Source organism: Mesoplodon densirostris, chromosome 7 (genome assembly GCF_025265405.1).
Source record: "Mesoplodon densirostris isolate mMesDen1 chromosome 7, mMesDen1 primary haplotype, whole genome shotgun sequence".
Taxonomy (NCBI): Eukaryota; Metazoa; Chordata; class Mammalia; order Artiodactyla; family Ziphiidae; genus Mesoplodon; species Mesoplodon densirostris.
Window position 1 is genome coordinate 62,024,669 of NC_082667.1, and position 14,634 is coordinate 62,039,302.

Genomic DNA, 14,634 nt, shown 5'->3' on the forward strand with positions numbered 1-14,634 from the left:
GGGAAGTAGGATAGAGCAGGGAAAGAAAATTATGTGAGGCTGTTGTCTCAGTTGGAGACCAGCTTCAGCTTTTGTTCCTCAAGAAGCTCTGAAGCACACATTACATCACAGCTTTGGTCCCACCTGAAGACAAGGAGGCTGGTCTTTTGTATCTTTGTGTTAGGCACTCATTGACTTCTAGATGTGCTCTGGTGGGGATAACATAACTTCCTGGGTGAAGCGCCTCTCATTTGATCAAGAAAAATTTTCTGTAGAAAGGGAGAATTCTGAGCCCTTAGTACTCAACACCCACTGCAAATGGGATATAGATGCATTGGCTTGGTGAAGGGAATCTGAGTGGGACACCGTTGGCATTCATTGCAGTTATTGTTCCTTTTATGATATAAACTGGGCAGTCTGAACAAGTGTAAGACTTTGGGTGGACATTTGGGCAAGAGTGAAATGTAGAGTTAGAGTTCAGGATGAAGTTAGTGTCTTTTTTAAAAATTAAATTAAGGGATATCATAATAAAATAGGTGTTATGAAGTTTTACATTAAGTTTTAAATAACAACTAGAGTTAAGTCTTAGGTTATTGTTAAAGTTAGGGTTAAGGCTAGAATGGGCGAGATCATTAGGATTAGTGATAAGGTTAGATTTCAGCATTAATCTATGTTACTAGAGTACTGCTACATCGGACTGGGATTAGTCTTAAAGATAGTCTAATGATATAATTAGAATTACAGTGGGTATTAAGTATAGGGGAGCATAAGGTAGGATAAGATAGAAGCGATGGGAATTTTTATCATCTAAGTCTGATGTGTACTTAGTCAATAACCTATCCTTGGTGAACTAAAAGATTTAAAATGCTTATAATTTTTACTTTAGTATTTCATTTGTTTTCAGAATTAACTTCAGAGGTGGGGTTAGTAAGAAAGACTGGATGAATGCTCATTTGGGCCTTGAGTTATGAAGGATAGTTAGGTTGAGTTTAGAATAGAATCAGAGTTTGGATAGGCAATGAAGTTAGAGTTCTGGTCAGAGAATAGGACATCAGGGTGGAGGAAAAGAAAAATGGCGGTGGAATTCTGGAGGATCTGACAATGGCTTATCTTTGTATTCCAGCCTCTACCTGCCTGGCAGTGGTCTCAGCTCAGCATCTTCACTATGGTGGATCCCAGTGGCAACGAATCCAGTGCCACATATTTCATTCTAATAGGCCTGCCTGGATTGGAAGAAGCTCAGTTCTGGTTGGCCTTCCCATTGTGCTCCCTCTACTTTATCGCCGTGCTAGGTAACTTGACCATCATCTACATTGTGCGGACAGAGCATAGCCTACACGAACCCATGTATATCTTTCTTTGCATGCTTTCTGGCCTTGATATCCTCATCTCCACCTCATCCATGCCCAAAATGATGGCCATCTTCTGGTTCAATTCCACTACCATACAGTTTGATGCTTGTCTGCTACAGATGTTTGCCATCCACTCCTTATCTGGCATGGAGTCCACGGTGCTGCTGGCCATGGCCTTTGACCGCTATGTGGCAATCTGCCACCCACTACGCCATGCCACTGTGCTAACATTGCCTCGTGTTACCAAGATTGGCATGGCTGCTGTGGTACGAGGTGTTGCACTTATGGCACCCCTGCCTTTCTTCATCAAACATCTGCCTTTCTGCCGCTCCAATATCCTTTCCCATTCCTACTGCCTACACCAAGATGTCATGAAGCTGGCCTGTGCTGACATCCGCGTCAATATCATCTATGGCCTCATTGTCATCATCTCTGCCATTGGCCTGGACTCACTTCTCATCTCCTTGTCATATCTGCTTATCCTCAAGACTGTGTTGGGCTTGACACATGAAGCCCAGGCAAAGGCATTTGGTACTTGTGTCTCTCATGTGTGTGCAGTTTTCATATTCTATGTACCTTTCATTGGGTTGTCTATGGTGCACCGGTTTGACAAGCGGCATGACTCCCTCCTGCCTGTCATCATGGCCAACACCTATCTGCTTGTTCCTCCCGTGCTCAATCCTATTGTCTACGGAGTGAAGACAAAGGAGATCCGGCAGCGTATCCTTCGTCTTTTCCATGTGACCACCCACACTTCGGATCCCTAGGTGTCAGGAATCAAACTTCTTTTTCACTGGAAGTCCTTCAATTCAGATTTTAATATCAACATTTTGGAAGACAGTATTAGGGAAAAAATTCTTAATGAAAGCACAACTGATCCTTCAAAGATGAAATTGATTGGAGAATCTCCATCTGAGTAGGGGTAGCAGAACTGTATACTCCCAATCCTTATTTTTCAATATTATTTTACCCTTTAGTTCTTTGAGGTAGTTGTGGTTGGAGGATTATTACTTCCCACTTAACCATTCAGTCCAATTCTCAAGTCCAAAAAATTCATATGGTTGCTTGCACTGATAGTTTATAACATTCTGAGATAAGGGTGATATTTCTAAAAGACATTTACCAAAGGCTTAAGCAAGGCAAAAATAAAATAAATATAAGAATATAATACAATTAGATAATCTGGCTTAAAACCATGATTTCCTCTTCAGAATCCCTTACCATTTTGGATCTTAGGAAAGGAGACATACCTGGATTACCCTCTTCAAAATGACCACAGAGAAAAAATAATTTCTTTTCTTCTGAGTAGCAATCCTTAAGAAAAGATTGAAAGTAAATTCACAAAAGATTATATATATCTACATTAATGAAAGATGATATACTGTATTCTGAGCATTTTCATAGACTGTGAAAATTTTTCCTTAATTTCCAATTTTCTTATCAACATTTTGATTTAGGCAGGAATATGATTAGTTACCCCCATTGTACCAGTGGGGGAACTGATGTTTAATGAGATCATGCAGGCTCAAAAAAAATTGTCTTTTGATGCCCAATCCCATATTGTGAGGAGGGAATGTTAGACTAGTGGGATAGTGAGTTAGACATTCCAGAGTCTTGCATTTTCTAGGGGAGGTATTTAAGTTCCTTTCTCACTCATCCAGTTTTGTATTTAGGAATTTCCTGTTAATGTTGCTGATGGCTTTAATCTCAATAGTTCCTGGCCTATTTGCCATTGTACTTATGTAGTAGCAACAGGAATATGTTTGGGTAATTTCCAAACAGTGGCTAGTTTGGGAAATTGTATAATTAGCAGTAGGGACAGTCACTGGATATCTGGAGAGACACTACATGGAGAGATGCAGCTGAGAAAACCTAGAAGCTCATGGCAGAAAGAGCAGTGTTGGTTATAGACCAGGGAGTCAAGAGCAGGAAGTATTGTGAGACTGAGTAGGGCCAGTGGCCCAGGTGGCTAGCCAGGAAGCAAGGCTAAGTCAAACATAGGTCCACAGAAAGAGAATAGAGTATATAAGTGAACACCATGTATTCCCAGGGCTCTGAGCTACCTTTCAGGGAATGCCCACAGCATCAAAGCTCAGAGATCAAGACCACAGGAGAGCCCAGTAAAGACTGCATCCCTGATAGCTGCACTTAGCATGAGTATGGTTCCAGAGGCCCACCCAGGAGCCCTACAAGCCAAGCACAGCACTCCCAGAAGAAGCAGACTGGGAAGGAGGGGTGTGGGCACTATAGGAGTACAGTAGGAATGAATGGGGGAGGAATGAGATCTCCATCCAAAAGAGAGGTAGATAAGTGTGAGAAGCAGGTAGTATAGTAGAGAGCATGGCACATGGCTGGCCAGACTTTTCCAGCTATAGCTAGTAACACAGGACTACGTGGTACAGAGGATATGGAAAGAGCGTATCTTATTTCTTGGACTGGAATCCAGAAGATGAGAATTGTGAGCAGTATGGAATCTGCTATGCCCAGGTGAGTGGTGGCCAGCAGAACATGGGGCATAAACTAAAGTCAGTGCTGGCTTTGGTCACTTTTAACTGTTTGGAGGGTCATTCCAGTTCCTGATAGTGCCTTGACATTGAAATTGAAAGAAATAAATGGAATGAAAGAGAAAGAAGAGAGAGAAAGAGACAGATTTTTTTCATATTAGGAAACCAGTATATGATCACTGTAAACAAAAATCCTAGATATCTGAAAATATAAAAGAAATAAAAATATAATAAAAACTCCAATAAACTTGTCACCTTAAAAAAATTATTGTTGGCATTTTGGTGTTTATTCATCCAGATTTTTAATAAGTGTTTGTGTACATGCTTCTGTATGCACATATGATGAATGTGTGTATCTGTATTATATTGTCTGAAATCCCATTGGAGACATAGATAGGTGGATAATAAAGAGATAAATCAGACAGACACATATATTTTTCTTTTCCTGGGGTTGCTGCCACTATCTTAGATTTCAAAAGGGATTCCACGTTTATGATAGTTTATATGCTCAGGATAAAGTTTCATGGTTTTGATCCTAAATGGATTAACCATTTGGTGAATGTAAATACAAACACATATACACACACACATACACATACACATCACCACCACCACCACCTTCTTGTGTTTCTCAATAAGTACTAAATGCCAGATACAGAGACAAAACTATATCTGATCATTTACTTCATAAATATTTACTGGGTCATCCAGAAGAGCCTGGAGTTAAGAACTAGGATAAGAGGAAAAGGCTGCCTCTTGTAGGAGATTTGGCTAGAAGTTAGGGTATGTTTAAAGACCTTCATCATATACATTTTACATGGGCATCATTTTACCTTCCCCATTTCCTTTATTTGGATATTCTCATCTCTGGCCCCACCATCTCAGCTATTGGACCTTTATTGGGCCCTAGAGAAGTCTGCATAATATGAAATTTCAGTCTGTAAGTCCCTTACTCATTTCTTTTAGGTTTTACCTAGAAATGATTCATAAACATGTCTTGAGTTCTCAATTCTGACTAGCTATTCTCTAGTCAAGATACTCCCCTGTTGCTTGGACAATTGTCAAAACCTCCACACTTGTCTCCTTGCCTTAAACATCTTTTGCATCAATCCTAAATCCCACATAGCTTATAGGAGTTTTTCCAAGCACAACTCTGATTAACTTCCCTGCTTAAAAATCATCAGAGATCTTTTATTACTTCCCATAAAAATTAGCACTTCTCAGAATGACAGTAGCCTCCTTTCCCCTTTTATACCTGTTCCCATCTTACTTTTCCAGTATAATATCTCTAATGTTTACACATACCATATTATTCAGCTACTTTACTTGGTGTCTCTCATTGATTTTATGTACTTTTAAAGCCTCTGTTTCACTGTATTTCTGTTGTCTGATTTGATTTTTGCCATTTTTCTTTTTAGCAACACATTATTAAATGAAGCTGTTTATGATTTGTCAGGCCCAAAGAAGTATTCCCTCTTCAATTTTCCCAGACTTCTTGAAAGACCTTTAGAACTGGACCATTTCCAGTTCAGAAAGGTTTGAGTGAGACCTCTGAGTTGTATCTATTTAAGATAATAAGGTATCTTATATCACTCCTTTAATTACATTGAGATAAGACTCCCTTGGATGCAATAGACATACATGTGAAGAGTCATTGCCTTCCACTATGTCTGGCCTTCTTCTTTTTTTTTTTTTTTTTGGCCTTCTTGACATAGGCAGATCTGAACTTGGGAAAGGATTATATTATAACATTGGTTTAGGCTTTCAGAGTTGATATTCATTGTTCATCTCTTAAACAAAGTACTTTCAAACTTCTTGTCCACTCCCCTGGCAACTCAGCTTTTCATCTTAGATTTGATCCAAAGGGAATGAAGCTGATGCAGAACTTGCCATTTCCCTTCCTAAGGGAGCCAACAAGGATGTAGGGCTTTTACCTCTAACAAAGTTGAAGAATGAGGGTATGGATAATCTGGAGCAGACCTGAAATGGGGTTATAAGAAGAGGATGCAATTGTCAGTGTCAGACTTCATTATGGAATCTGTCAAGAAAGGAGGTCTCTTGGAGAAGGAGGACATTCCTGAGAGGGGTTACAAGAAGAGTTAGTGCTGAGGTGGGTTGTACCATATCACATGATCAACACATTTACTTATTCACTTGTTCAATAAAACTTTATGAAAAAATTAAAAGTGCCTTTTTTCTTTACATATTTATTGGAGTATAATTGCTTAACAATGGTGTGTTAGTTTCTGCTTTATAGCAAAGTGAATCAGTTATACATATACATATGTTCCCATATCCCCTCCCTCTTGCATCTCCCTCCCACCCTCCCTATCCCACCCCTCCAGGCGGTCACAAAGCACCGAGTTGATCTCCCTGTGCTATGTGGCTGCTTCCCACTAGCTATCTACCTTACGTTTGGTAGTGTATATATGTCCATGCCTCTCTTTCGAAAAGTGCCTTTATCATGTGTTTTTTTCCCTAGATTTTCCTCTTTGTTAATTCATAATTTGCCTAGAAAAACCCTATATATTTTTTCAAGATGAAATAAAAACATTCTCCCCTTTGTAGAGGTTTGTCCGATCTTCCCAGGACAGTTCTGGAAAGAACGGATTTGCAGTCCCTAGTAATCCCTTGCACTGAACTTTATTATGGTATGTATAAGTCTACAGTCTAATTCTGTATTTACGTGCCTTTATCCTGGCACAAGATTGTGAGTTTCTATAAAGAAATGACCATATTTAATATATTTCTCAGTCTTTAATCCTCAGCACTGCTTCTAGTACAAAGTAAATGGTGAACATCCATTTGTATCATGAAGAAGCCTGATGGTCTTCCCATTGTATTAGCATAGACTAAGAATTTTCAGTGTTTCCTGAGGGTAGCAGGTTCCTATGAGGCTATAGAAAGTGTCTTTTATGGTACCCAGACCCTGCGATATTTCATAATTACATCAGCCTTGGTCTTTCCCCCTCAGGACCCTGAGCATGGCCTCCCTGATGGGCTTGGACTTGACATTGTAGATGATGGGGTTGAGCACAGGGGGCACCAACAGATACACATAGGCAACAAGGGCATGTACAATGGGGGGCAAAACAGTAGATCATGGACATGGTGATACCTGGAATAAAGAAGACAAAGATGGCCAAGATATGGGAGACATGGGTGTTGAGGGCCCGATGAGCTCCCTGGGAGAGGCCAGCCCCAGGACCGTGGGCAGGATGAGAATGTAGGACAGGGCAATGAGCAGAGAATCTATGCCCCCTGGGGACAGTACCACATAGAACCCATAGAGGATGTTTATGGTGATGTCAGCACAGGCTCTTCTCATCACATCAGGATGGAAAAAGAATGAGTGAGACAGGATGTTATTGCCAGGGCAGAAGTTTTGCGCAAGGTAGCACGGGTCACAATGACCAGCCCCATCCTGATGATGACATTGATTGTGAGGACAGCTGCATAGTGCAGCGGGTTAGAGATGGCCACAAACCGGTCAAATGACATGGCCAGGAGGAATGAGGACTCCACCATGGAGAAAGAGTGGAGGAAGAACATTTGAACCAAGCAGGCATTGAAGCCAATGAGCTAATGGTCAAACGAGAGTACAGCCAGGGTGGTGGGCATTGTGGGCAAGGTGAGGCCCACAACGGTGACCACCAGTATGGACAGGAAGTAGTACATGGGCTGGTGCAGGTTGGGGGTCCTCCTCACAGCCAAGAGGATCAGGCGCTTTCCAGTGAGGGCTGGGCTGCTGTGTACATGGGGGAGAAGGGGATGGAGATCCAGCCATGAACAGCCTCCAGCCCTGGGATGCCAATCATAAGGAAAGCAGGTGGCTAGAAGAAGGAGCTGTTGCCAAAGGACCAGGAAGGGAGCATACTTGTGGGATAGATGAGGTCTCCAGAAAGATGTGATCTCTTCAATCTGGGCAGACACTTAGAGGATCCAGGATGATAGGAAAGAAAACTCTAGTATTGAATCTAAATTCTAAAAATCAATTCCGTAACTGGTTATACTATTCACCAATATGTTTAAAACCTAATAATGATAACAATTTAAATCTTCACTGACTCCCTATTATATTATATTCCATATACTATGCTAATGCAATTGCCTAGATTTTCTTGCTTTATTATAAAAATCATAAATTTCTTTTTAAGGCTGTTCCCTCTCAGCCACAATATTGGGCCCTAAGAGTCATGTCACTATTACATAATCTTATCTATCCTGCAAAAGTTCATCATCCTTAACATTGAGCTCTGGTATGAGCTGATGAAATGAAATTTCTCTGCAGGAAACAGTGATTAGAGTTCAGAGAAACTGGTCTTTGTCTACTTGTCGGCCAAATTGAGGATGTGTTATTTCCATGTGCATAGGGAGAAAAGGAGAATACCTGTTTGAAGAGAGATAAGGATAATTGAATCAGAAAGAGGCAAAGATGAGAGTTCCTGTAGTCCCATAGAGAGAGTGTCTGAAAAAGTGAGAAGCTGTTTTTTTTCCCCCATGGAGATGGCTTTGCACTTCCTGAAACCAGGTCTTCCTAAGGTCACGTTTTTCTTGCTCTTGACTTTTGTATGATACATTTTTGAGTATAATAAATTGATTGATTTGCACTTAAGCATTTTTGACTGAATTTCTCCATCTCAGAATCAACAGAGACTTTGGACAAGGCCATCATCCCCCTCCTATTCTACAGATGAGGAAACTGAGACTCAACTCTAGTAGCTGACTTCTGAATGAACGGCTTATATATTGTAGTCCTGGATATTGAATCTGAGTCTCTCTCATTCCAAATCCAATATTCTTTTCTGTGACCTCTTCTTTAAATGAGACAAAGTATGTGAAAAATTGCCTTAAGTGTAAAGCACCACAGACATGATTTTTGTTGTTATTGTCTAACATGTTGTATTTCTCTAAATCTTTCACTGTATATTATTCCTTTAATCTTCATGATTATCCTGTGATGTAGACCCCAAAGGAATTACTATCCCTACTTTAGGGATGATGTAACTGAGGTTCAGGGAAGAGACTGGTTTATGTTACTCCCCTGCTTAAAACCCTTCAATCATTCCCCAGTGCACTCTGATAAAATGCTTGTGATATGATGACATATGATGATATTGACCCATCATTTATAAAAAAAAATTTTATTGGAATATAGTTGATTTACAATGTTGTGTTAGTTTCAGGCATACAGCAAAGTGAATCAGTTATACATATACATATATCCACTCTTTTTTTTTTGTATTCTTTTCCCATATAGGGAAAAGAGTATTGAGTATTGAGTAGAGTCCCCTGTGCTATTAGGGTTCTTATTAGTTATCTATTTTATATACAGTAATGTGTATATGTCAGTGCCAATCTCCCAGTTTATCCCTCCCAACCCATATCACCTTGTATCTGCCTAACTCTCCACCCTTATCACATAACGGACTAATGCTTGCTCAGTATTCTTTAACCACACTGACCTTATTTCAGTTTATTAAAAAAGCCAAGTTACTTCTTCACTTTGGGGCTTTCCTATTCATCCAATATCCCTCTCTTTGCTTTTCTCATGGCTGGCTCCTCAATCTTTAGATCTTAAATATCATTTTCTCAGAGACCATTTGGGATGACTCTCACTAAGTAGGTGCCCAGAGCCCATTATCCTCACCCTACACATTCTTAGTTTCCTTTATACCGTTCTACACATTTTATAATTATATGATTGCTTCTTTCCTTGAAATCTTTTGTTCTCTCTTGCTAGACTGCATGAGCCATGAATACAGCAGCCATATGGTTTTATTTGCTGACACATAGCTCTTGCATAGTGCAGTGCCTGGAACAGAGCAGATTCTCAAATATTTGCTTGTTTGAATAAATAAATGACAGAATCAATAATCAAATCTACAAACTCATGAAAGAGAGGAAGTAAAAGCAAATTTCTGTTTCTTTATCCTCCAGATACTAGGATCAGTGGTTGATTTTGAAGAAGAGTGTGGTTGAGGTCTTTCTTATCCCAGACAATAATGCATCATAGAATCAGAAACATATTTGATTTATGGATGACTGGGCATAGAAGAAATTTCCAATGAAGTGTTTGGTTAAATGCCTGAAAAAATGAATTCATAACAGGCCAACAATGAATCTCAAGTACTTGGGTCTATCCATATTCTGCTTTGAGAAGTGTGATGGGGGCTGTCACAGACATATGTGTACGTACAATCTTCCCATTGGATGATCTGCATAGAATTAAAGATAATGGATGTATTTTCATCAACTCATTCTATCTGCCCAATATGCCTTACATCTGTGCTCTCCTTCCCATTTTTCAGCCCCTAATTGAATTGCTCATAATCTCATCATTTCTCTTATGGTTTCTTAGGGTGGCTGCTTGGTTGGTATCATTTCTCTCCACCACTTCTCTCCTCTTGCAGATTTCTCGAACTGCTTTAATCAGCTTAATTTTCCTAAGGCACCACATTGAAATTGGCATATCCCTGCTCCACTGAACTTCTTAATCATTCTCTAGGCCAGTCCATCAGTGCATTCAGCTGGAGCTCTGTACTGTCACTTGGATGTACGTTCCTTCAAGGCTCTAGCATCTCTGGGGCAACTGCAAGGGCAGAGATCCTTGGTTTTCTCTCCATGGTTTGTAATTGCTGGAGTAAAACTATCATACAGCATGAAACAGATATGATGCATTTCAACTTACTTTAATGTAGAGAATTAGAGAAGAGATTTCTGGACCCAGCTATGCCACCATATCATTGAGTTGTGCTGGTTATATAAGACACATATTAGAAATTAGTCAAGTTTTGATGAACAATGAATTCCCTCAACTCTGAAACAACATCGTGAGACAGATCTTTCTCCATGTATATCAGTGAAGACACTGAGGCTTGGAGAAGTCAAGTGTATAGTGAGGAGAGAGCATAGAATGATCTAATCTTGTTCTGTTTGCCACAAAATACCTTGTTCTTCCAAATCTGTTTGTCACAGATTGCACTCTGGTGCCAGCCTTACTAAAAATTTGTCAGTTTCTCCTTATGCTGCTCAATTTCCTCATCTGTAAAAGGGAACTGGACTAGATTATCCATCTTTCTAATTCTGGCATTCTATGATTGCAAGATCCAGTGGTCCTGAAATAGAGTTATTTTTTAATTTCCCACCTCTTTACTTTATTCTGTTTTTTTTCCCCTCCTCTAAATACCCTTCCCCTAAGGTTTTCTTGCTCCTAAGCTTTTGTTTTTGCTAAACAACCCTCCCCCATGCCCAACCATTTCTTTCTTCCCTGTTGTTTGTTCATTCATGTCTCTTAGAAACCCTATACAATCATTCGGTCATTTACATGGTAATTTCTGATTTCTCTCTCCTCTCAGCTAGCTTGAGCCTCCCAAGAACAGTAATTCTGATTTACATTGATAAGGCTCCATTCAGCACAATGTATGGTATATCTTGGGAATTTGATTATTTTGATGAATGAATGAATGAAAATTTTACTAGAGAGATTTGCAGACTATGCTTGTGTGTTGCCAAGCATGAACGTTTCTATTTTTCTAGAATGGCAGCACAGAAAAGACTTTGTATCCTTAACCATTACCAATTCAGATCATCAATATAGGCGTCATTCTTAGAAATAGAGTCTGGGACTCTGAGCCCTTCTCTGAGCTAATCAGAAGCCTCAGCAAGGGATTCTCCTTGATCTCTCCCTTATGCAGAATATGAAACTACCACTGAGGATACTCAATACCCCCTGTGTCCATATTTCTCTGTTACCTCTGCCTTCTGTCATTTATTTCTATTTGACTCTTATTTTGGAGGAGGAGAGGAGGAGGTAAAAGAGATGCCCTCCAGGACTCTGGGCATAGAGAAAGGTCTGAGTCTCAGCCCTGGCTACTCACCCTGGCTGCTTCCCCAGGGTGTTTTGTTGTACCATATCCTATAGAAGCCCAGGAAGACCCTGCAGCCAAGACACTTCCCTTTTATTTTATTTTTTTATTTTTTTTTTAAATTTTTTTATTAACAGTCTTTGTTTTTTGTGGGGTTTTTTTGCGTTACACGGGCCTCTCACTGCTGTGGCCTCTCCCGTTGCGGAGCACAGGCTCCGGATGCGCAGACTCAGCGGCCATGGCTCGCGAGCCCAGCCGCTCCGCGGCATGTGGGATCTTCCCGGACCGGGGCACGAACCCGTGTCCCCCTGCATCGGCAGGCGGACTCTCAACCACTGCGCCACCCGGGAAGCCCAAACACTTCCCTTTTATGCTGCTGCAGGGAAATGCAGCCCATCTCCAGGGACATCAGGCTTTGTGTCACAGAGAAATTACTCTCTGCTGAGCTTCACCCCTGGGATGGGAACATGTGATGAGAGGGTAAGGAAGATGGAGGAGGCTGAAGGGAGCTCTCAGGAGAAAGGAAAACCGAGGAAGGTTAGAGACATGAGCCATCAGAACTCTCTGGAATGTAGAGAATCTTTGGTTATCTAGCCCAGCCCTCTCTAAGACATGCTTTCAAAAGGTTCACTGACATGCTTCAGTGACCCATCTATACTGTTCACCTCATTTTTAAAAAGAGTATTTTTGTATTTGCTGGAAAGAGGCAGAGTTAGCCAACATGGGGGTGAGACTACTTGTGACTAATAACTAGATGGAACACTCAGTAGGTCATGAGAAAAGAAGCAGTGCCTATGTCACAGAAGGAAAGATGCTTTTCACAAAAAGGGCTTTTAAGAACTGAAGGAACATGATGTTTGGACATGGATATTCCAAAACTAACCAAGGTTTTGGAAACCAGGAATCGGTAAGTACTCTGAATACCCTGGTAAGACATATACACATCACAGAGTGGGAGATAGTCCTCAAATATTAGGCCGCCTGACACATCAGTGAAGTTCTTATAGGTTTAGTGTTCTGTGTCCTGTCAGCATACCTTCTCCAAGGTAAAAGGCATGTTATTGCACCTTGTCCTTCCTACTGTCAGCAAAGAGGCACAGCGCCTGTTAGTCTTCCTTGGGTTTTAGAGAGAGCACATATACACTTAGGAATAATTCAACAGGTGTGGAGCAGGCTGTCAGTTTTGAGAGGGCCTAGAACAAGAGAGGACTTTGCAGCAGGTTTAGTCTGTGATGCAAGAATCTATGTCACTTGGGCCATATAACTTGGTAAAACCATGATGCCTGTTGCATCTGTGGTAGATAAATATGTGTGAAGTCTCCATAAAGCCCTAATAGGAGAGGTGCAGCACAGACTCCTAGGATTCTGGAGCAAGGCTGTGCTGTCTCTGTTCAAAAGACAGGTATAGGAATGTTACTGGACCCTAATAGGAATGAAACACTTGATCATGGGACATCAAGTGACTATGTGACTAAAATTGCCTATTTTATATGGCTATTATCAGGCCTACCCATGTCATAAGGGTGAGTACAGACAGTAAGTACTATGAATTATACTGGTACAAGTTTAGCAGGCACAAGTGAGTTACATAAACAGGTGGCCTAGACTTCCTGTCACCTGTCTCTTTTGCATCAATGCCTCTTCCTCAGCTGTACCTACAGTCTCATGGGGATTTTCCTATGTCTAACTGAGGGAGGAGGAAGTAAGCTGGGCCTGATTCATTGTTGGAGTGGCTTACTATGGAGATAGAAGTAAAACAAATAGTGCTGCCTCACTACAGTTTTATTCAGAGGTGGTCCTGAAGAATAGTGAGGAGGCCTGGAAGAAGAAATATTGGAAGATTGGAAACAAAAATGTCTGGGGAAGATATGTGAATGGTCATATGAGAATGTAACTAAAATGTGAAAATCTATGTCTCACATTAATGCTCACCAGAGTGTCTCCAACCTAAAGGAAGCACTGAACAACCAGGTAAACAGGATGACAGGATGACACATCCAGTGCCCAACAAGCTTCTGTCCCTCCTCACCCAGTGCCTGCATGATGGGCCCTTGTACTGAGTGACCAGGGTGACAGAGATGGAGGTAAGCAACAGTCCAATGAAATAAACTCCCTTTCCCCAAGGCAAATCTAGTTACTGCCACTGCTGAATGTCTGACTTGTTAACATTAGAGACCAACACAAATAAATTGCTTATAAATGTGGCGCCTTCCTTAAGGAAAAGGTCTGGGTTGCTTGCTGTTGGGTAAGTAGCCTGAACCTGCAGAACTCTGACCATGAAAGGGTGAAATCTAGAATGGGTGGTAAAAGAGGGAAATTATGAATATTAATTTTACCTTGGGACCAGAGTAATGGGACCTCTAGATTGTTCCTCTGTACGTTTAGTTATAAATATTTTTCCTTTCTTTCTCTTTCTGAAATTGCCACCACCATGAAGGATGAGTGATGGATGCAGTTAACTTAGTGTAAACCTGTGACCAGAGTGATGCCAGGTGAAGAGTGTGGTGTACACCGAGTACCCCTCCCATAACCCTCAGCACTCACTTTTCTATCCCGACAGTATCCTCCCGCATCCCAATTATGAGTCCCCACTTGGAGGGTTTCTTTCCATCACACAGGGGCAGACATGAAGTGCTAGGAAGCAGCTCTCAGCCAATGACAAACGGGAGGGTAAATATCTCACCTTCCTGGCTCCACAGTGGTGATAACTCTGAAGCATATTCTACACTGTGTTTCCAAATTACTCCTTGAGTTTTCACCCCATTTATTCACACAGGTAACACGTTCAATCACTTACCCTTACTGGTTTTCTTACTTCTCTCTCTCTCTATTTTAACAAACTTCCTGGAAAAACCTCTCGAATAAACTACTTGTAATTAAGTCTTGTCTCAAAATTTGTTTCTGGGAGAAATCAACCTAAGAGTCTCACAT

General features: G+C 40.9%; 1 protein-coding gene and 1 pseudogene across 1 annotated transcript; one reads left to right on the plus strand and one right to left on the minus strand.

Moving 5' to 3' along the window:
• The first annotated feature begins 1,144 nt into the window (after positions 1 to 1,144).
• Positions 1,145 to 2,098, plus strand: LOC132493658 (olfactory receptor 51E1). The gene has a single exon (XM_060104398.1). It carries the CDS (start codon positions 1,145 to 1,147, stop codon positions 2,096 to 2,098), a length of 954 nt encoding a protein of 317 aa, XP_059960381.1.
• Positions 2,099 to 6,785: 4,687 nt separating this feature from the next.
• LOC132494031 (olfactory receptor 51I2-like) lies at positions 6,786 to 7,761 on the minus strand (annotated as a pseudogene).
• Positions 7,762 to 14,634: the final 6,873 nt, after the last annotated feature.

What these genes read in the sequence shown, in the direction of transcription:
- LOC132493658 (XM_060104398.1), top strand. Translation starts at nt 1,145, where the DNA reads ATGGTGGATCCCAGTGGCAACGAATCCAGTGCCACATATTTCATTCTA.